The sequence below is a fragment of the Salvelinus alpinus genome, chromosome 1 (genome assembly GCF_045679555.1).
Source record: "Salvelinus alpinus chromosome 1, SLU_Salpinus.1, whole genome shotgun sequence".
In the NCBI taxonomy this organism is placed as follows: Eukaryota; Metazoa; Chordata; class Actinopteri; order Salmoniformes; family Salmonidae; genus Salvelinus; species Salvelinus alpinus.
The window spans coordinates 95382747-95405313 of NC_092086.1; the positions used below are offsets into that span (position 1 = coordinate 95382747).

At 41.8% G+C, this 22567-nt stretch overlaps 1 protein-coding gene across 4 annotated transcripts in view; it reads left to right on the plus strand.

Moving 5' to 3' along the window:
- The window catches only part of LOC139535790 (seizure protein 6-like), a 244895-nt gene that overhangs the window by 203575 nt on the left and 18753 nt on the right, over positions 1-22567 (plus strand). For all 4 annotated transcript variants that reach the window (XR_011667195.1, XR_011667197.1, XM_071335592.1 and 1 more), the window contains exons 6-11: positions 2928-3096; positions 7584-7750; positions 7926-8120; positions 10099-10237; positions 19794-19990; positions 20948-21142. Coding sequence is in view for 2 of the 4 variants with exons in the window: in XM_071335592.1 (XP_071191693.1) it covers positions 2928-3096; positions 7584-7750; positions 7926-8120; positions 10099-10237; positions 19794-19990; positions 20948-21142 (1062 nt within the window). In the remaining 2 variants the exon portion in view is untranslated. The remainder of the gene's footprint in view (positions 1-2927; positions 3097-7583; positions 7751-7925; positions 8121-10098; positions 10238-19793; positions 19991-20947; positions 21143-22567) is intronic.

Sequence of the window (22567 nt, forward strand, 5' to 3'; positions counted from 1 at the left end):
GTCCGGGATGGAGACAGGGACAGTGAAGATATACTGTTAGTTCCAGTCCGGGATGGAAACAGGGACAGTGAAGATATACTGTTAGTTCCAGTCCGGGATGGGGACAGGGACAGGGAAGATATACTGTTAGTTCCAGTCCGGGATGGGGACAGGGAGAGTGAAGATATACTGTTAGTTCCAGTCCGGGATGGGGACAGGGACAGTGAAGATATACTGTTAGTTCCAGTCCGGGATGGGGACAGGGAGAGTGAAGATATACTGTTAGTTCCAGTCCGGGATGGGGACAGGGACAGTGAAGATATACTGTTAGTTCCAGTCCGGGATGGGGACAGGGACAGGGAAGATATACTGTTAGTTCCAGTCCGGGATGGGGACAGGGACAGTGAAGATATACTGTTAGTTCCAGTTCGGGATGGGGACAGGGACAGGGAAGATATACTGTTAGTTCCAGTCCGGGATGGGGACAGGGACAGGGAAGATATACTGTTAGCAGCACAGTCACGGTTTCACTGGTGTCGTGACCCGGATCTACAGTTGTGCTCAGCTCAACACTATGGTCGCTGTGGAATAATTTTTATGAGTGAGTGTAGCACATGGGGATGTGTGAAACGTGCGCCACCTAATTGCTAACTTTTTGGTGGCGCCAACTGATAAGACGCTTTGGGAGGGCGGTCACATGTGCTAGGAAAGCAGAAGTCCTGGTTTGAGCCTCGGTGTGAGCTGAATCAGGAGGAAGCGGTACTTGCTAAAAGCAGCCTGACATCTGTTATACTAGCATGGCTGCCATAGAATTTTGAAGTGTCATGTAAATGCATCATGATGCCCATTCTAGTCATTCATGTATTACACTAATATGATTGCCATAGAATGCTGTAGGGCAGTGGTATTCAAAAAGCAGGGACCACATTTTCTTAATAATCACATCAACAAATAACCTTCAATTCAATACATTTACTCAATAAAATTGTACTTTTCAAATGTCTAATCTTTCTCAAAAGCGTTTTGTGTGTTGTACCATACAGCCCCCCCCCCCCCACCTCTCTGATTAAGAGGGGTTGGGTTAAATGCGGAAGACACATTTCAGTTGAATACATTCAGTTGGACAACTGACTAGGTATCCCCCTTTCCCTTTCTATAAAATAATCTGTACTCTACATTTTTTGTTCCAAATTATTTTGTTTTTGTGTTTTGGTTTATATGCCAACCCCACAGTGACCCCGACTTTGAATACCACTTTGTGTAGGGTCATGTAAATGCATCATAGTACAGAAACCTCAATGGCCCAACTTTAAATACATGGCTCTGGTTTAAACCAACCCTGAATGCTGAATTGCGATTGGACAATATCAGGCGCATGAGCAAAATCCAGACATTCCAAGGATCCCACCTAAAACAAAATTGTCCTGTTGTAGCCAGACATGGAAGGGTGTGGCTATACTTCCTGCTTTATGACCAAATTGCTGTCAGGAATGATTGAGGCCTATAGTTTATGTTGTTAGTGTTCTGACTTTTGTTGCTCTTCGTCCTGTTTATAATTTGTAAATCTTGTAAGTGGGCCTAATTAAGGTAACTATTTATATCCACTTTGCAAATAATAGCACTCAGCGCGACGTCCTACCTCAACATGTAACGCCCATGCCTCCCTTTATAGTAATGATACAAGCTACTTCCCACTGGGCACAGACGTCAGTTCAACATCTAGATTTGATTTACATTTGGTTAAGTTGTCAATTAACATGAATTCAACATGAAATCCCCCAAAAATTCACCATGCCATTGGATTTAGGTTAAAAGCTGGGTGAAAAATGATTAAATTCCTTTACATTGATTACTTTTCGCAATCAGTTTTCCACTCTGATTCAGCGTCATCACATATATTTTTATTTGTTGAAATGACATTGATTCAACCAGTTTTTGCCCAGTGGGTTAGGCCTATGGTGAACTTTTACAACATGTCAGTCTAGCATCCTCATTTAGGCCCAAAGTTGATTGGTTGTGCTGAGAGGCCTGGTCTGTTGGTGTCTGATTACCAGTATGGGGAGAGGGAGCAGTGCTATGGAGACGAGACCGGGCTAAACCAGCCCATTTGGACCTAGCTACACTACACTAATTAGTAGTGGGCTGCATGACTATCCTTCACCTGCTCTCAATTAGCACTGTCTCTTCTGCCAGCCTCACTCTCACTCCCTACAGCTGTTCTGCACTGATACTGTTCTGCTGCTCTGCTCTCCTCACTAGTTGATCACACACAGATAGAGTCAGTCAGTCAGCCAGTCCCATAGAGATAGATAGAGGACTCCAGTGGCCAAAAGCCCATTTTAGCATGGGCAGCACCATTGAGGACTTTCACCATTTTGAAGTAGTCAACTGGGTGAGACTTCCTATGGGTTAAGGAAGGATCACATAATTCCATCCAGGTCATCAGGAGGGATCAGCCAATTAATTATATTCATGAGCAAACATTCCATACCTGCAGGTGGCAGTAGATCGGCAACTTATATCTGTTCAAACAACACACTCCAGGTGGCAGTATGCACCAAAATAGTAGAAGAAGAAAATTGACTACTTCAAAATGTAGATGGCCTCAGTTGCGTTGCCCATGCTCTCACAAGCGCCATAATGTGACAGATACAATGTTGGTCCTTTAACTATCTCTATGGTCAGTCCCTGGTGAGACCTATTCGCCAGACCACTGCACAGCTCCAAACATTCTCACTCTCTTTCAGCACAGGGATGGTAATGTTCTTCCTCCAAACCCCATGTACTGTGATATTACTCAGCAAAGAGAGAGCAGAAAACAAATATTGTTTTTGAAATTAAGGGACATTTAAGCTGTTTAATGTCTCTATTTTTCTCTCTGAGTTTTACCCTTCCCTCCATCTCTGTCGATCTCCTTCTCGCTCTTATCCAATCCATTTTCAATGCAGCTTCCTGTGGTGGGATGATAAAAAATGCCACGTTGGGCCGTATCATCTCTCCTGGTTTCCCTGGCAACTACAGCAACAACTTGACTTGCCATTGGGTCCTGGAGGCTCCTGAAGGCCATCGGCTTCATGTTCACTTTGAGAAAGTGGCTTTGGCTGAGGATGATGACAGGTAGAGTACACAGACAGCTGGATGGAAGCAGATTGGGAGTGTGTGTGTGTGTGTGTGTGTGTGTGTGTGTGTGTGTGTGTGTGTGTGTGTGTGTGTGTGTGTGTGTGTGTGTGTGTGTGTGTGTGTGTGTGTGTGTGTGTGTGTGTGTGTGTGTGTGTGTGTGAATTTATTTGTATTTTTACAGGGACAATGCACATTAATCAACGTTTCAGTAAAAGTGCCAGTTTAGCCAGTCGGCTAATTTTCAACTGCAGTTCCTGGACAGGTTATTTAAAACAATTACAATAACAATACAGGAAAACAATGAGCAGTGAGCACATGCAGAACAACATAGGACAAGCAACACGTAGCATGCAGACAGAGCAACATAACATAAAAAGCAACAAAACAAAATATATAAAAGCAACTAGTGTTTCCACACCACAAGCTTCAGACAACAGGTTGAAGTTGGTTATTAGAGTTACCTTTTTCACCTGCTTTTAAAAGAGAGGTTGGAATCAAATATGATGCCAAGGTACTTAAAATCGGATACCACCTGGATCTTCTCCCCTGACACATAGACATCTGGCTCAGTTGCATCGCCCTCTTTGTGAAGAACATGCAGACTGTTTTTTTCACTTTGAGATGCAAACATGAGTCCCTGAGCCAATTTGTAACCTGGACCATTACAGTAGTGAGTTCTTGTGCAGCTTGTTGTTTGCTCTTTGCATGCACATATATCACTATATCATCTGCATACATTTGAACTTCAGACCCAGTACAAACAGAAGGCAGATCATTCATGTACAGGCTGAACAGGAGGGGCCCCAGTATTTCCCTTGGGGCACACCCACATCATAGCTGAGAATGGGTGACAGCTCATTGCTCACTCTGACACACTGGGAACTGCCTTCAAGGTATGATTTCATCCATCTCAAGGCATCGGGGAAAAGTGTGTGTGTGGGGGGGGGCGTGCTCAATGGTGGGACGCTTTAATTTGTTGCTAATTAGTTGCCAGTTGGACTAGATGCAGTGCCTTCCAAAAGTATTCACCCCACTTGGCATTTTTCCTATTTTGTTGCCTTACAACCTGGAATTAAAAAATATTTTTGTGAGGTTTGTATCATTTTATTTACACAACATGCCTTCCACTTTGAAGATGCAAAATATTTTTTTATTGTAAAACAAACAAGAAATAAGACAAAACTTTAGCGTGCTATTCACCCCCCCAATGTCAATACTGTGTAGAGCCACCTTTTGCAGCAATTACAGCTGCAAGTCTCTTGGGGTATGTCTCTATAAGCTTGGCACATCTAGCCACTGGGATTTTTGCCCATTCTTCAAGGCAAAACTGCTCCAGCTCCTTCAAGTTGGATGGGTTCCACTGGTGTACGGCAATCTTTAAGTCATACCACAGATTCTCAATTGGATTGAGGTCTGGGCTTTAACTAAGCCATTCCAAGACACTTAAATGTTTACCCTTAAACCACCCGAGTGTTGCTTTAGCAGTATGCTTAGGGTCATTGTCCTGCTGGAAGATGAACCTCCGTCCCAGTCTCAAATCTCTGGAAGACTGAAACAGGTTTCCCTCAAGAATTTCCCTGTATTTAGCGCCATCATTATTCCTTCCATTCCCTGTGTCATGATGTTGCCTGCTTGGGTACTGCAAACCCCATCCCCCTCTCCCTGCCTCTCCCTTTCCACCACAACCCATGCGGTGATCACAGAGAGATGTCGTAAATTCCTGAGAATCTCCCCACCACAAACAGTATTAAGACAGAGGGTAAACTTTCAGGACAAAGGAATTCTCTTCCACCTCACAGAACTTAAGGTACGAACATATTTCATATTCCTGCAAAAGTATAAAGATCGGTGGAAGAGTCCAGCTATTAACATGTCCATTTGTCCCCATGTGGGAAACTCAGGAGAGACGGGTTGACCACATTACCATACCGCTGTTTATATAATAACCTCAGATATGAGGTTTACACCTGTTTGTTGTATAAAATGAATGAGTGAGTATGATACTGTTTGTATAATTGTGTAATATGATTTTGGACTGTTTAATTAAGAAAAATACAAATACCTTTTTGATTTGAACTAAATCCAAGGACCGCCCTGAGCCCAGTATGGGTCAGAGACCATGGGACCACCCCTCTCTGCTATCTGATCAAAAGCCAACTTTAGGAAATTACCATTTAGACCATGTTTCTCTCAATCACGAGAGGGCAAAGGTTGCAGACCAGCTTACCTCGATAAAGAGAGGGCCAAGGTTTGAGACCAGACTGCTGAATCTTTTAACCATCCCACGTGGTTAAACTCTTAGACTATCAATACCGACAGAATAAGAACAAGTCTTTGATATTAATTACTAGTCTGCAGCTAGGAATTCGGTATCATTGAACGCGAAGAAAGACAACCGCCGAAACAATCATTCTATAACGAATGTCCCTCTGAACAATCCACAATAGCCAAGACAGAGACCGACGAATCTCCAACAGAAACTAACTTCTCTCCAACGATCAAGACACACACACTGGACGTAACTATATATATATTGATTGCAATTGTTCCCGAATGAGTGAGCGTTCATGTGTAAGGATTAGCATGTCAATTGTTATAATTATGGACTCTGTAGTGAATTCTTAGTCGAACGCCATTTTCCCTTTGTCTAACAGCCGCCATGCCGGTTCAGCCCACTAGGGCATATTGCTCCCATCATTTCATGTAACTATTTTAAGTTTGTTTGTTTGTTTATGCATTTCTGTGAATTAATTAGTTAGTAATAAATAAATGATTTAAGACAATTGATGTATGGATGACTCATAGTGAAGACTGGGTTCGTGCAGATCAACGATTTACGACGTTTGGAATGAGACTGACGTAAGGTAGAGTAAATAAATCATTAATTAGAAGACCATTGATCAGATATGAAAATATCTGAAAGGTTATATTGGGAAATTATAACTTTGTAATCTAATAACTTTCCCTGGTGCCCTCGAATTCATAGTTAATTAATTACGTTATTACTCAAGTGATCGCGTAATCCCTAATTATAGGAATCTATGATAAAAACTACAAGTCTTCAATTTAACGATACCAAAGACACGACACCTGCCGATGAAAAACATCCCCACAGCATGATGCTGCCACCACCATTCTTCACTGTGGGGATGGTGTTCTCGGGGTGTTGAGAGGTGTTGGGTTTGTGCCAGACATAGTGTTTTCCTTGATGGCCAAAAAACGACATTTTAGTCTCATCTGACCAGAGTACCTTCTTCCATATGTTTGGGGAGTCTCCCACATGCCTTTTGGCGAACACCAAACATGTTTTGCTTATTTTCTTCTTTAGACAATGGCTTTTTTTCTGTCCACTCTTCCGTAAAGCCCAGCTCTGTGGAGTGTACAGCTTAAAGTGGTCCTATGGACAGATACTCCAATCTCCGCTGTGGAGCTTTGCAGCTCATTCAGGGTTATCTTTGGTCTCTTTGTTGCCTCTGATTAATGCCCTCCTTGCCTGGTCCGTGAGTTTTGGTGGGTGGCCCTCTCTTGGCAGGTTTGTTGTGGTGCCATATTCTTTCCATTTTTTAATAATGGATTTAATGGTGGTCAATGGGATGTTCAAAGTTTCTGATATTTTTTATAACCCAACCCTGATCTGTACTTCTCCACAACTTAGTCCCTGACCTGTTTGGAGAGCTCCTTAGTCTTCATGGTGCCGCTTGCTTGGTGGTGCCCCTTGCTTAGTGGTGTTGCAGACTCTGGGGCCTTTCAGAGCAGGTGTATATATACTGAGATCATGTGACAGATCACGTGACACTTAGATTGCACACAGGTGGACTTTACTTAAATAATTATGTGACTTCTGAAGGTAATTGGTTGCACCAGACCTTATTTAGGGGCTTCATATGAAAGGGGGTGAATACGTATGCACGCACCACTTTTCCGTTTTTTATTTTTTATCATTTTTTTAAACAAGTTATTTTTTTCCGTTTTACTTCACCAATTTGGACTATATTGTGTGTGTCCATTACATGAAATCCAAATAAAAATCTATTTAAATTGCAGGTTGTAATGCAGCAAAATAGGAACTTTACTCCATATATTGCTCAAGGACATGTTTGCTTAGGCTAGGCGACTAAATCCCATATGTGAGTGACTTGGATGGAATTGATACGGTTTTATGTCATTTCAAATCATTAACTGTATTCCCTCATGCAAATGAATTGAGGGACTACACAGGCGAGTCAGACGCGGGGAGCCGAGATTTAATTACATTTTTGTACCATAACTACTGTCTCAAGGCTATGTAACAAATGGACATTTAATGAAGCCGCTGGCTGCTGAGTTGATGAGAATGTTATCACAGGTTTATTACAGCCAATGATGAAACACTGAGCGCCACTTCAGAACCCTTTTGATGTTTCTCTTAGTCCTCAATGACTAGTCAATGTGTCCCATTTTCCCTTCACCCTTTTTATTATGCAATGTTTTTGACTGTTTTTTAGACTCCTAATAAAGAATGGGAACAACATTGACTCGCCTCTGGTGTATGACTCCTATGAGGTGGAGTACCTGCCCAATGAGGGCGTGGTGAGCACAGGACGTCACCTCTTTGTAGAGTTCACCACAGACGGGACTGTCACTTCCACAGGAGCAGCCATCAGATATGAAGGTACTGATGCAATGTGTGTGTGTTGATTACATTAACTTAATACAAATGCACTAGAAAACATGCTTCAAAGAATCAACACTGATACGTCTTTACCTTTTCCTAAGGAAGGTCAAATTGAGGATTGATGTTGACTTAATATAACAAAGAATCCACCTGTGGGATTTGTATCCCGCAGCTTTTGCGAAGGGCACATGCTATGGGCCCTTTGTGAAATATGGCAACTTCACTAGCAGTAACACGGCTTGTGGTGTGGGTGCGGTGGTGGAATTTGCCTGTGACCTGGGCTACACTCTGGAGCAGGGCTCAGTCATCATCGAGTGTGTGGATGCAGAAAACCCCCAGTGGAACGAGACAGAGCCAGCCTGCAGGGGTGAGTCCTCATTCCATTACAAACCCAGTCCACAGGATTTCATCAGCTCAAGTTTGGATAATTCTCTATCAGCAAATTGAGTACAATCTAGGAACCCCAGCCAGAATAAAGCCAGCTACCCCAGTCTCCCAAGACCTGAGTTAGGAGCCAGTGCACAGCTTTAGAAGCCAACGCCCAGTTTTATTCATTCTCTCTCTCTCTCTCTCTCTCTCTCTCTCTCTCTCTCTCTCTCTCTCTCTCTCTCTCTCTCTCTCTCTCTCTCTCTCTCTCTCTCTCTCTCTCTCTCTCTCTCTCTCTCTCTCTCTCTCTCTCTCTCTCTCTCTCTCTCTCTCAATTCAAGGGGCTTTATTGGCATGGGAAACATGTGTTAACATTGCCAAAGCAAGTGAGGTAGATATTATACAAAAGTGAAATAAACAATACAAATTAACAGTAAACATACAGAAGTTTCAAAACAATAAAGACATTACAAATGTTATATTATATATATACAGTGTTGTAACAATGTACAAATGGTTAAAGCACACAAGTTAAAATAAATAAGCATAAATATGGGTTGTATTTACAATGGTGTTTGTTCTTCACTGGTTGCCCTTTTCTTGTGGCAACAGGTCACAAATCTTGCTGCTGTGATGGCACACTGTGGAATTTCTCCCAGTAGATATGGGAGTTTATCAAAATTGGATTTGTTTTCAAATTCTTTGTGGATCTGTGTAATCTGAGGGAAATATGTCTCTCTAATATGGTCATACATTGGGCAGGAGGTTAGGAAGTGCAGCTCAGTTTCCACCTCATTTTGTGGGCAGTGTGCACATAGCCTGTCTTCTCTTGAGAGCCATGTCTGCCTACGGCGGCCTTTCTCAATAGCAAGGCTATGCTCACTGAGTCTGTACATAGTCAAAGCTTTCCTTAAGTTTGGGTCAGTCACAGTGGTCAGGTATTCTGCCACTGTGTACTCTCTGTTTAGGGCCAAATAGCATTCTAGTTTGCTCTGTTTTTTTGTTAATTCTTTCCAATGTGTCAAGTAATTATCTTTTTGTTTTCTCATGATTTGGTTGGGTCTAATTGTGCTGTTGTCCTGGGGCTCTGTGGGGTGTGTTTGTGTTTGTGAACAGAGCCCTAGGACCAGCTTGCTTAGGGGACTCTTCTCCAGGTTCATCTCTCTGTAGGTGATGGCTTTGTTATGGAAGGTTTGTCTCTCTCTCTCTCTCTCTCTCTCTCTCTCTCTCTCTCTCTCTCTCTCTCTCTCTCTCTCTCTCTCTCTCTCTCTCTCTCTCTTTCTCTCTCTTTCTCTCTCTTTCTCTCTCTTTCTCTCTCTTCCTCTCTCTCTTCTCTCTCTCTCTCTCTCTCTGCAACTGGAGTACGATCTAGGAACCCCAGCCACAATAAAGACCTAGGGATACCTCTCTCTCCCCCACAGACACACACACTGACCTCTAACCCTTGTTTTATCCACTTTTCCCCCGCGCTGTCCCACACCACACTACCCATGATTTTACAGCTCTTCGGCAAAGGTAGAAATGAAATTCCTTTCATTTCTGCTGTTCAGGGCTAGAGAACTGTATGGTTCAGCGTTAGCAGTTTGTAACAGTTTTAGACCAACTCTCTTAGGCTCTGTCAAGGAGCATGGAAAGTCATTATGAATGGTATTCTGTTCAGCAGTGATACTCTTTCATGACCGTCTTTTATTTACCCCTGTGAATTCACATGGCTTTTAAAAGATGTTCCACAGTCCCCAGACCAACATCAAAACCAGAGATTATTAAAATATCATCAGCTCAGCTGGCACTGACAGTTAATTTTCAATCACTGATCATTTGTTTTTCCTATTTGAAGATGGCTATACTGTGAGTACTGGGCGTACACTGTGTCCGTTTGTATGTAGGTGTTTGTCTTTGTTTACTTTTTGGGAGTGTTGGCCATGTATTAATGTGTTTCTCAGTATTTGGACTTGACTGTGCTTATGTGTGTGTCCCAGCTGTGTGTAGTGGTGAGATCACAGACTCGGCCGGGGTGGTTCTCTCTCCAAACTGGCCCGAGGCCTACGACAAGGGCCAGGACTGCATCTGGGGCATCCACGTGGAAGAGGACAAGAGGATCATGCTAGACATCCAAGTGTAAGTGCCAGCTCTCCGCTTCAATAGCAGCAGAGGTCACACTGAAGTTCAAATCAACCTCATATCATTTAAGGTCATAGCCTGCTTTTCTTCTTCATTAACATTTTAAAGAGTATATATATCTATTTCAAGTTATGCTGCATAGGGTAAGAGACATTTTCACTACATACACAAACACTCACATACCCTTGCACATACACACTCTCAAACATAGGCAAAAGAATACTGCAAGTTCAGGAGGCAAAATCTCAGAATGTAGAACTATCCTAAAGGGAAAGCAGTGCTACTGATGTTGTAGTCAGAAATTAAATCTATGTTTTTATCCAGTCCATTGAATATTCAGCACAGCTTCCAGCACACTCTCTGACCAGATTAGCCAGTAAGCCTCCATGCTCTCCCTTTCCCTGGTGTGTGTCTCAGAGTTGGCTTTCAGAATATGCTCTGGCAGTGAGACCACTCCGAGCCACTTATCCAGCTCTCTCAACAACGTTAATTCACCACTTAAACACACACAAACACTCCTGCAGCACTTTCAGTAGGCCTCGGCCCCTCCAATAGTTTTTTTGTGCTCTGCTGATCCTCTGCTGTCTCTTCAGAGCACTCTGCCAAGAGAATGGGCGAGTTTAGTTGGACATGATCAGAGAGCCTGCCTGCCTCCCTTATCTTCCTGAGTGAAGTCTCTTTAAAGTTTCACAAAGTTTCACACTGTGTGTGTGTGTGTGTGTGTGTGTGTGTGTGTGTGCGTGTGTGTGCATGTGTGCGTGTGTGCACATGCATATGTAATGTTTACTCTTTGGCTGTCAAACAAGTACATATGGGTTTCATACGCTAGCTGCATGCTGTCCACAGAGAATATAGCAGCTTAACTCCCATGAGATTGTATAAGGTACATATTTCTTCTCATCATATGTGAATCATGTTTTTGCCTGAAGCAGTAGCACAGGAGCATTGAAAGGTCTAAGGCACTGCATCTCAGTGATAGAGACGTCACTACAGACCCTGGTTCGATTCCAGGCTCTATCACAACCGACCGTGACTGGGAGTCCCATTGGGCTGCGCACAATTGGCCCAGCGTCATTAGGGTTTGGCCGGGGTAGGCCGTCATTGTAAATAAGAATTTGTTCTTAACTGGCTTGCCTACTTAAATAAAGGTTAAATAAAAAATACATTTTTAAAAAATACTACAGTTTACTATAGAATGCTACAGTTTACTATAGAATACCACAGTACTTACTATAGAATTCTGTAGTAAACTGTAGTATACTGTAGAATACTATACTACACACTATAGCATCCCTCGATCATGTGTATTTTGCATATGCTAGAATACTATAGTAAATACTACAGTATTATCAACAACAAAAACTGTAGTGAATACTACAGAAATGTCGGCAAAAACACTACAGTCCACAAAAACAAGATTAAAAGATTATCTCATTTGCATTTATCCTTCCCATTCCCCTCCCCCATATCACAATTTGTGCCACCCATAAGTGAGAAACCTACATGCAAAGTATAGATGATAAATTGTGTTTCCTACAGGTTATTGAAGAGAGTAGAAGTTAACCCAGACCTGTCTACAGGTTATGGGGAATGTGCACTTTTAGCATTTCTCCATTAGGTTTCCTCAAGGAGAATCCCCCTCACTTCTATGTCAAAGATAATTAAACACTTTAGTAAATACCACAGTAATGTCCCTAAAAACACTACAGTAAATATGACAGTATACTACAGTCTGCAAAAACACTACAGTAAATGCTACATTATACTACATTCTGCAAAAACACTACAGTAAATACTGCAATATTCTACAGTCTGCAAAAAACTACAGTACATTTGTGCAGTATACTACAGTAAATACTACAGTATTCACTCTAGTGTTTTGTAGATTTTAGTCCTCAAAAGTCCTCTAAAAACACTACAGAGAATACTATAGTATTCAATCTCCTACCATAGTATACACTATCACGTGGGAACATTAAGCATGCAGGAATACATCAAATATTTTTATAACTTAACCAAGACAGACCAGAGCCTGTCGCTTACAATAGGACCAAATTAGTCATAGTGGGCAGAACAAGCAAGGAGGTGGGCAGAGCCAAGCACCAGCTAGCCAGATCCTATTGGCCCGTTCTAGCATCATCTGCATATTTCCATTAGGGAACGCCTACTCAATTCGCCTTTGCACTCCTAAACAACGCAATTTTTAAAACTTTGGCAAAGGGTAAAGTCAACAAAACTTAGTCCACTCTGTCCATAACATATTTTATTTTTGGAAACAGAAAACTGTATTGAGATCAAATGTTTCATCAGTGACAAAATTTGCAGAATCTATCTTCCTACACTGCCGGCCACTGGGCTTCCTCTCACTACCATTGATTGAGGGGCTGCTGCAGTGTCTGCTTGCCTGCTGTCAGTACATTAGTCATGTAGACATACAGTCATTTGCTGTCATGATTAATATCTGCTCATTTGTTATCATCTGCCAATCCATTGTTCCATCATTATGTTATTTCATTAGGGAAATAGATGTCACTGCCAATGCTGGCTGATTAAACTGTTGACGTAATAACGTCTGAGATGCTACAACATGTAGGCTGGCAGACAAACATACCCTCATTATCTGCTACTTTTCATCAGCATGTACATCGCTTATATTCTTATGTAGTGAGTGAAAATTGTCTTGAAAGTTGTTGAAAATTGGGGCAAAGAGAAAAAATTGCAGTTTTATAGCTAATCTCATGCTATTCTACACATTTTTCCATGAGACTTAGAAAAAAGTTTTCTGTTTTAAAGCAATTTTCTTGTGTTTCTACACATATTGCCATGGGGCAGAGAGAAACATGTGCAAAGATCCTATTAAATTACTAGAGGGGGAGATGCCATAAACCCTCCAAGTTCCAGAATGGGGTAAAAATGGCAGCCATATTGGTCAGGGAGAAATGCAAACCATCTAATTGGAATAAATGGCAGTAGAGGCATAATCCTGATTTTACTTACACAGGAGAATAAAACAAAGGCATGTGATATATCAGAAATGGTGTAATGAAATGATTGTCAACCTAAAATATTGTCATATAATCATGAATACAGTTTATATGGGTTTTATACACATTTTCTGTATAAATAGCATCTAAAATATATGTAAAGAGATTGTAAATGTAAAAAAAAAGCTGAGAGTGCTGTTATATGATACAATATCAGTAATTGTTGCATTTACAACTTGTCTAAGTCCTATCATCTACTGATTTCAGCCAGTGTATGGCTGTGGATTGACTGCATCGTTTGAATGGAAATGTTGGAATATTGGCAGTTAATTTGAAAAATGTATGGAACCATTCCTCTAAAACTGTCTAGCTAGCTACCTAACAAACATACACTGCAGATACATTCATTCAATTAATTATTTTACACAATATCTTATCACAGCACTGGCAAACCATGGCCGACCAACTCCCTGACCAAAATGGCTGACCTTTATCTCAACATAAGAAGGTTCATGTCCATTCTAGTATTCGAATTCCTAATTCTATGGGGGCGACCCCCACCCCCCATACAGCCCCTCACAGCCCCTCACAGGACCCAAACTCTCTGATTTGTCCACTGGCATATGGATTATTATACGTGAGGCACATCAAATGAGAGCCACAGATGGAAGGGAATGATAGCGACAAGGTGTGCCAGTGACACACACATCCCTAATCATACACATGTTACATTTTAGTCATTTAGCAGGAGCTCTTATCCAGAGCCACTTACAGTTAGTGCATTCATCTTAAGATAAGTGGGACAACCACATATCACAGTCATAGTCAGTACATCGTTCCTCAATAAAGTAGATATCAGCTAAGTCAGAGCTAGTAAGAGGGGAAATAAAGCCAAGTGGGGTTTATTTGATGGGCTTGGGGTTTAAATAACATTTCAGACACTTTGGTTAGGGGTCATGTTGCTCGAGAGCATCTCAATCAGTACAATAGCAACTGCTGAATCTGAAAACATTAGTCTAGCTAAGATACTGTTTATGGATGACCCTGTAAAAACAACCCTTTTCACTGCACCTATATGGTATATGTGACAATACAATATCTTATTTTTTATTTTATTTTAGCTTAAAGAAAATTCACTAATTTGTTTGTATAAGGCTGTGAAAATCTTTAGAGAGTTCACTGACTGACTAAGTTCCCTGGTCCTTGAATTTTGGTATCATTCTTAGCCACATAAGCTTGCATTAAATTGATCGTGCTCTACCCAACTCCAGCTAAGCTCCAACCTGGTCAGGCATGCATGGCAGAAGCACACTTCTTCCCTGACCCCGCAATACCCCACCGTCACACTGTTGGCCATTTATCTGAAATGAGTCCGCTGGTCTTGTCTCGGGTGGGGAGTCCCCAGTGTGCTCACTGTCCCAAAGCGAGAAAGAGCGAGCGAGAGAGAGAGGTGTAAGTGAGTGCGGCTACCTGTGTATGTGTGAGTAGCAGGAAGGGAAAGACTTCTGATGGGTGGGACCGGGTTCATTATAAGGGTGGGCACACACTTTTCCCTGTTAATGAGAATCCTTTCTCTCCTCTATTATCATTCATCACTGTGTCTGTGCTCGCAATTACTGAGGAACAGTGTGCATAATGAGGACTGATTAATTAATTTAGGCCAAACTAGGAGGGCTGGCTCACTGCTCATTAAAACAGCACACTTGGGGCATGGACAGGCGGGCAGCAGCACAGGTGGCAGTCATGCACACGTGCCTGTGACTCACACCGCCGGGTACAGGATGGCTTGTCTACGGTAGAGGCCAGGTGAAGATGTAAGTGTCGTTTCACCAATAACAACCTCCATACATACTGCAGCTAGCTACCAGGGTCAATTTGGGAATTTCAGAATTTAATTAAATTCAACCATGAATTGAAAGCAGAATTTGAATTGGAAACACCCCACGGAAAGCAGAATTTGAATTGGATACACACCACGGAAAGCAGAATTTGAATTGGATACACACCACGGAAAGCAGAATTTGAATTGGATTTGAATTAAAGGAAAGAAAAAATGAAAGCATTTGCCACGTATTACTGCAAAGAATACCGATACGATTCCACATATCCAGATTAAAACTCAAACATGTCACACAGTATTTTGTATTTATTTTTTGTCAGGAGACTAGATTGATCCCTTCCATTCTATAGTGTTTGATGCATTCTGGAAAAGGTATTTTATTGAATATTTAATAACATAGAAGTAATTTTAAACCTACAAAGGGATCTTAGAATATTTCCATACTACTATAATTATTTACAATTATTTTGAGGAGAATGAGTCATTAAAAATGTAAAATGTCATCCAAATATTTTACACTGTATTGGTCACTATGTCTAAATAAACCCTCTAGTGGAGGCTCCGGGAATTGCATGTGAATGACTGACTATGATAACTGACTATGATAACTGTGACTGACTATGATAACTGGCTCATGCATCTGTTTTGCAACTGTCAGTGCTATAGGTTATAGTCATCATAAAGAGATGGATCTAGACTGATGGTGGTCCTCTGTACTTTGGAATGTCTCCTCCCCTCCCCTCTTCCCTCTCCTCTCCTCTCCAGCTGGCAGGGTGCCTGTACGCAGGGCAGCATGGTGTGAGTGATGCCCCCGGGGGCACAGGGATTTGGCAGGATTGTCATTAATAAGTCATTTTTCATACGCTCCCTGGCCCATGCACCAAAGCCCTGGCCTTTAAAAAACAATATTTAACTTTCTAATTAAAAAGAGAAAGCTAAACGAACGGGAAAACCTCATTCCATTTAATTGTTTAAAAATAACTAAAGTCCAGATAAAGCCGGGGTTGAGAGGGAAGAGCTGTGTTTACTTACCATCTCAGAGGTGTTCACTGTGTCTGGAACAGCCAGGGAGGCTCTGTCAGCCATGACTGTTTTTACATTAAATCTAGGAGAGGAATTCAAACAATGGAACGGGTGTTTGGTGGTTCTCTGCTTAGAAAGTGTCCCACCCTCTCAGCCCAGCCCACTAGAGCCAGCATGCCACTGGACCAGGGCAGCACACAGCCTTCCACAGTCTCTCATGACTGGACACATCCACTGAGAGAGCTGCTCCATGGGTCCACAGATACACTTCTAGAGAATGCCTACATTCACTGGATGTTTCATGGCAGCATGCTAGTATTCCAATCCAAGTTAAATTTGAGCTGTCCAACACCTCTGAGATTGAGGTGTTAGTAATGACTTTCTGCTCAGCTTCTGCCTGCCTCAAGCTTTTTTCCTCTCATGGAGACAGGGAAATGAAGATACTACACAATGCTCTTCATTCTGACCAGCTGTTTTGCATGCTTCTATTTCTGCAGAGGAAAACTGCTTTTACAGCAGCTGGATCCCTGAGAGCAATCTCAATCTCAAGTACCTGTACACTTGTGTGGAAGCAACAAAAGTGTGTGTGTGTGTGTGTGTGTGTGTGTGTGTGTGTGTGTGTGTGTGTGTGTGTGTGTGTGTGTGTGTGTGTGTGTGTGTGTGTGTGTGTGTGTGTGTGTGTGTGTGTGTGTGTGTGTGTGTGTGTGTGTGTGTGTGTGTGTACGTGTGTGTGGGGGGGTGGGGGGCATTTCCAACATTTCTGGGGAGGTGCGGCAACAGAGCTTCCCACAGGCTTACTCCACATTTGCCCAAGGCTCATTTGTTGTTTTTGACATAGCATCGCATCCCATCACTCTGTCGCTGTCCATCCTCATGAATCTACCTTTGCTTGTGTATCTGACAGGGCAGTAAAGGGTCTGTCAGCTTCTGGTCCAATGCCTATTACATACATAGGCAAATAACACCATAAAGTACTATTTCAAGGTGCATGTGTAACGTTATTGGTCTTCATGCTGGTGCATGGTGTTGTTTGCCCATGATCATTTGGATCAGTGGACTTAAACACTGGCTTAATAAGGCAGCCGATCCATGTCAAACCTGTCAATTCCATAACCTCTCATTCCCATCCATCCTACAGGCGTTTGCTGTTGGAGTGCCTCGACCCAGGTTTTAAGTGGTAAAATGGAGATCTAATTTGATTTTGTGCCTGTCCTGCAGACTAGAGGGAGTACTTTGTCAGGCTTCACCTTATTTGGATCTCCGTCTTTGCCATCCCTGATTTGTATTCTGGAGTTGAAGGCGAGTTAGTTAAGCCCAAATCTGACCGCAGGCAGACTGGGTAGGCACACGGTGGCCTACCTCCTTGCTAAGATGCCCTGTGGGCATCGCCCCGTTTAATAAGAGCTTAAGGAATGTATTGAAATGGTCTGCCACAATCCATCAACACAGAGACACTCACAGACAGACGTACGTGTGCATACACACATTGATTCTGCATCCAGGTATTGTAGCGGATGCAGGAGACAGGTGATTGAAAGGTACAAGAAGATTGCTCTTACCCATGGTTTTCTGGAGAACGGAGCCACCCTCCTTTATCGCTCTTAAAGGAAAGATTCCCCCATTTTGAATGTTATATTGTTTTTTGTGCATCTTTGAGCGATGTTCTATCGATTCCCGGGTTCATTTCATGTTCACATGTGTATCTGAGCTATTGTCGTTCAAGCAGGCAGAACTTTGGCCGGTATGACATAGCATTCTCACTACACTGGAAGTGAATAGGAAAACAGCTTTAAATCGCGAAGCTGGCCGATGTCGTAACGTGGGAGGTTGTCTTCTCTCGAATGAGCCATTGATGATATTTTTTTTCTCCATATTCCTAGCTCAAGAAATGTGTCATTTAACACATAAGAGTCTAAGCACATGTATTTAACCTCTTATTTTTGGTACGAAACAATCTAAGCCCTATCTAACCCGGGGGGAGCAACAGACAGTCCCCCCAAAAAATCTAAAGGGAAGTTTGTTCCGAAGTGTCTGTCCTATATCTGAGAGATATAAGAATAATCAGGAAACATTTATTATTATTATTATCGTTTGTTTTAGTTTTTTTGACATGAATTTACCCCCTTATTTTTTGCACTAAACTGTCTCCATATACTGTACACTTCCATAAAAGTTTTTAACTGGTACCTGGGGACCTTCAGATGAGTCTTGTGATGCCTGTTGGCATCCTAGAGCAAAACAAAAAAAATTACAGGGGTAGATACATTTTTTGTTAGGGCAAGTCTGAAAATGTAAAGTCGAAATTACAAACTTTAAAAGCCTTTTTAAATCTTGAATACTATACAAGTTTGCATTACTTTCAGGGCAGGAAAATTCCACCAACAACAGGATGATCAAATTACAGCTATGGCATCTGTACAGAGAGATTGCATTGTGGGTTTTGTAGTCGACTTGAACTGCAACAGATTTCCATAATGATATTCAAATTTTGCAACCAACCTTATAATGACAAAATGAAACATAATGTTCTCACATATTAGTGTTATTTAAATTATAGCAATGAGTGGTTTTGGGTGGATTTGTCCTTTAAGTGATCTCCTACACATAGGCTGTGAATATTACCATGGCTCCTCCGTGGGCCGCACAGACATCTGCAAAGCTATTCTGACACCTGCTCCAAGGTGCACACTGAACACTGGAGCATTCTCTGCTGAAATCATCTATGGGGGACTAGTTTTTCACTGCTTATTTTTCCATTCTTTCTCCTCTTTCTTCTTTGAATAAAGGTCAAGCTTTGCTCTTGCTCCAGAAAGAGAGAGGGCAATGAGTCTAAGTCCTCTGGAAAGGTTAATGAATTCAGAAGTTAGGCCGAGGCAGCTGAGCCCCCAAGTCAAGCTGTGACAGGTTTTATGTGTGTGTCATCATGGAGATACGTTGCAGCAATGATGATGGAAAACAGGGCCTATTCCTGACATTGATATAATGACAGTATTTATCTATACAATGACCTGCTCAGATGGAGTCCATCCTCCTTCAGCATTTGGTCTTCTTCCATTGTTTACTTTATTTTCTTCTTATGATGCAGTTTTATTTTTCTTAGTATGATTAATAGGTTACTCATGTATCTTATTCTCTCAACCATGTGACCCTTTCTAGGACCTCTCCAGTTTGAGGCTCTTTCCCTCTACCTACCATCTATCAATACCACTCAACAGTTAACCAGTATAGGCATTATTCAGCAATCTCATTTGTCCATGGGGGTAAACTATGCAGTTCCCCCTTAGTGAATGGCAATGAGGAATTGTGAGTTCTCATTATACTTTCACTTCAGCAAATACATCTTCCAGTACATATTCATGGAAGAGAGAGAGCTCTGTGGAGAGGAGTCAAACAGAGGCAAATTAATGCTGAATTATTTAGTGTTTATTTCACATCAGATCCATCCAATGTAAACAGAATTTAGATTTCCCTCAAAGCTTTGACATTTCCCTGCAAGACGCCTCTCACCCTCCCTGACAGTTCTCTGCAGTCGTATTTTGATAGAAACATGAAAAATGAATTGGTATAATTTTTCAGGAGTCACTATTTGGAGAAAATGAAGCATTCCTCTGCTCTGTCACTCTTTTTTCTTATATATGCAGATATAAATTAGACCCTAAATTTTTCTGATGTGTTGACTGACTGCTGCTTCTCCCTCTCCTTGCAGGCTCAATGTGGGTAAGAATGACCTGTTGACCTTCTACGACGGTGATGACCTAACAGCTAACATCCTGGGTCAGTACAGTGGCACCAGGTCTCGCTTCAAGCTCTACACCTCCATGGCTGATGTCACCATCCAGTTCCAGTCAGACCCGGCTACCAACATCTACGGCTACGGCAACGGCTTCGTGGTCCACTTCTTTGGTGAGACATTACTCAGATACTGTTTAGTTGTACCTGCACACGGTTTTCTGAGAAATACATTAATGGAAGAATTATTGGAAGATAAAAAATAAAACCTCTATTCTCCTATGGCAAAATTGTCCATACAGTACACAGAATACAGTGTTGTATTTTTTTTTTTTACTATCACAGGCAACAAAATGATAATAAAGTTTCCTTGGCTGAAAAGAGAGACTCCAAAAAGAGGCTGCTGTTAGCAACCAGTTGGAGAGGTAGATTATTACTAAATAGAAAGTAATACCGCGAAGAGAGAACGGCAGGATACTAGATGAAAAGCAGGGCTTTATCTGCTGTCTTCTCCCTCTGAACGGCCACCGGTGCATAGGATTATGGGACATCAAACACAAAAACACAATTATGTGACGCGCTTTGTCTACATCAGCTGTATTTGCTGCGTGTTGCACCCCCAGCCTTGTGTGCCATAGTGAAAGAAGAGAAGGGCAGAATGGGTAGTGCCAAACCACCCACTGCCCTCCCTCTGGCTGGCACACAGTGCAGTGTGCAATCACTGCAGATTGATGGCATGCTCTTCACACGCCAGAACCGAATTCACATGCAGAATGCACCACCGGAGTCCCTGTGCCTGTCACTGCTCTGCTGCTGGACTCAATTCTCATTTATCTGTTTTATCAACCACACACATCAGTACAGTGATAGCATTTGGGCTTTACTTGCTGTGTATAAATCAACCTATTTGTAGATTTGATTAGTCTATATCATTAGAGCAATCAATTTCAATTTAAAGTTAATTTCTTTTTCAGATTAATGGATAACCCATGTGCAGATGAGGGACATTTTTGACAAAGATAACATCTCAACATCCCCTGCTCATTCTATCTCTGTTTCTCTTAATATCTCTCCTTCCCCCTCTACCTCCAACTCCCTCCATCCTGCCCCCGCCTGGCTCGCTACCCACAGAGGTTCCCAGGAACGACACATGCTCTGAGCTGCCAGAGATCACCAATGGCTGGAAGAGCACCTCCCACCCGGACTTGATCCACGGGACAGTGGTGACCTACCAGTGTTACCCAGGTTACGAGGTGCAGGGCTCTGAGATCCTCATGTGCCAGTGGGACCTGACGTGGAGCGGAGACGTGCCTAGCTGTGAGAAAGGTAGGCTAGGAAATAACAACCCACTGGGCCCACCATTTCATTTCAACATGGACATTTTAGTCATATTTGGTTGAGACGTTGATGAATGAAATGTCAACATTTATTCACCCATCCCAATGTGTTATCGCTATGCTGTCAACCATTTAAAAGCAGAACAGAGTTCAAATTGAAATAGAATATCAGATATTTTATATTTATACAACAACTTTATGTGTTATCACTGTGCTTTATCTATAGCACAACCAAATGACTTGGATTGCAGTTGAGGTTACATTTAAAAGTACATACAGTTGAAGTCGGAAGTTTACATACACCTTATCCAAATACATTTAAACTCAGTTTTTCACAATTACTGACATTTAATCCTAGTAAAGATTCCCTGTCTTAGGCCAGTTGGGATCACCGCTTTATTTTAAGAATGTGAAATGTCAGAACAATAGTAGAGAGTGATTTATTTCAGCTTATATTTCTTTTATCGCATTCCCAGTAGGTCAGAAGTTTATATACACTCAATTAGTATTTGGTAGCATTGCCTTTAAATTGTTTAACTTGGGTCAAATGTTTTGGGTAGCCTTCCACACGCTTCCCACAATAAGTTGGGTGAATTTTGGCCCATTCCTCCTGACAGAGCTGGTGTAACTGAGTCAGGTTTGTAGGCCTCCTTGCTCGCACACGCTTTTTCAGTTCTGCCTACAAATTGTCTATAGGATTGAGGTCAGGGCTTTGTTATGGCCACTCCAATACCTTGACTTTGTTGTCCTTAAGCTTTTTCAGTTCTGCCAGAATGCTACCCGAAACATTTGACCAAAGTTAAAGAATTTAAAGGCAACGCTACCAAATACTAATTGAGTGTATGTAAACTTCTGAACCACTGGGAATGTGGTGAAAGAAATAGAAGCTTAAATAAACAATTCTCTCTACTATTATTCTGACATTTCACTTTCTTAAAATAAAGTGGTGATCCTAACTGACCTAAGACAGGGAATTTTTACTAGGATTACATGTCAGGAATTGTGAAAAACTGAGTTTAAATGTATTTGGCTAAGGTGTATGTAAACTTCTGACTTCAACTGTACATATACTGACAATTTACGTAACCAAATGAATTTACATTGTGTTGACAATCACGCCTCTGGTATATATCCTTATGATTAAAAATAACACCAGACTTGATTAAGCCGTCACTATTCTATCCATTTACCCCCCAGAACAGTTAAAATTGTATTTGGCTAAGGTGTATGTAAACTTCCGACTTCAACTGTACATATGAGATGAATAATGCAAAATATGTAAACATTAAAGTTAAAGTGACTAGTGTTCCATTATTAAAGTGGCCAGTGATTTCAAGTCTATGTATATAGGGCAGCAGCCTCTAAGGTGCTAGTGATAGCTATTAAACAGTCTGATGGCCTTGAGATAGAAGCT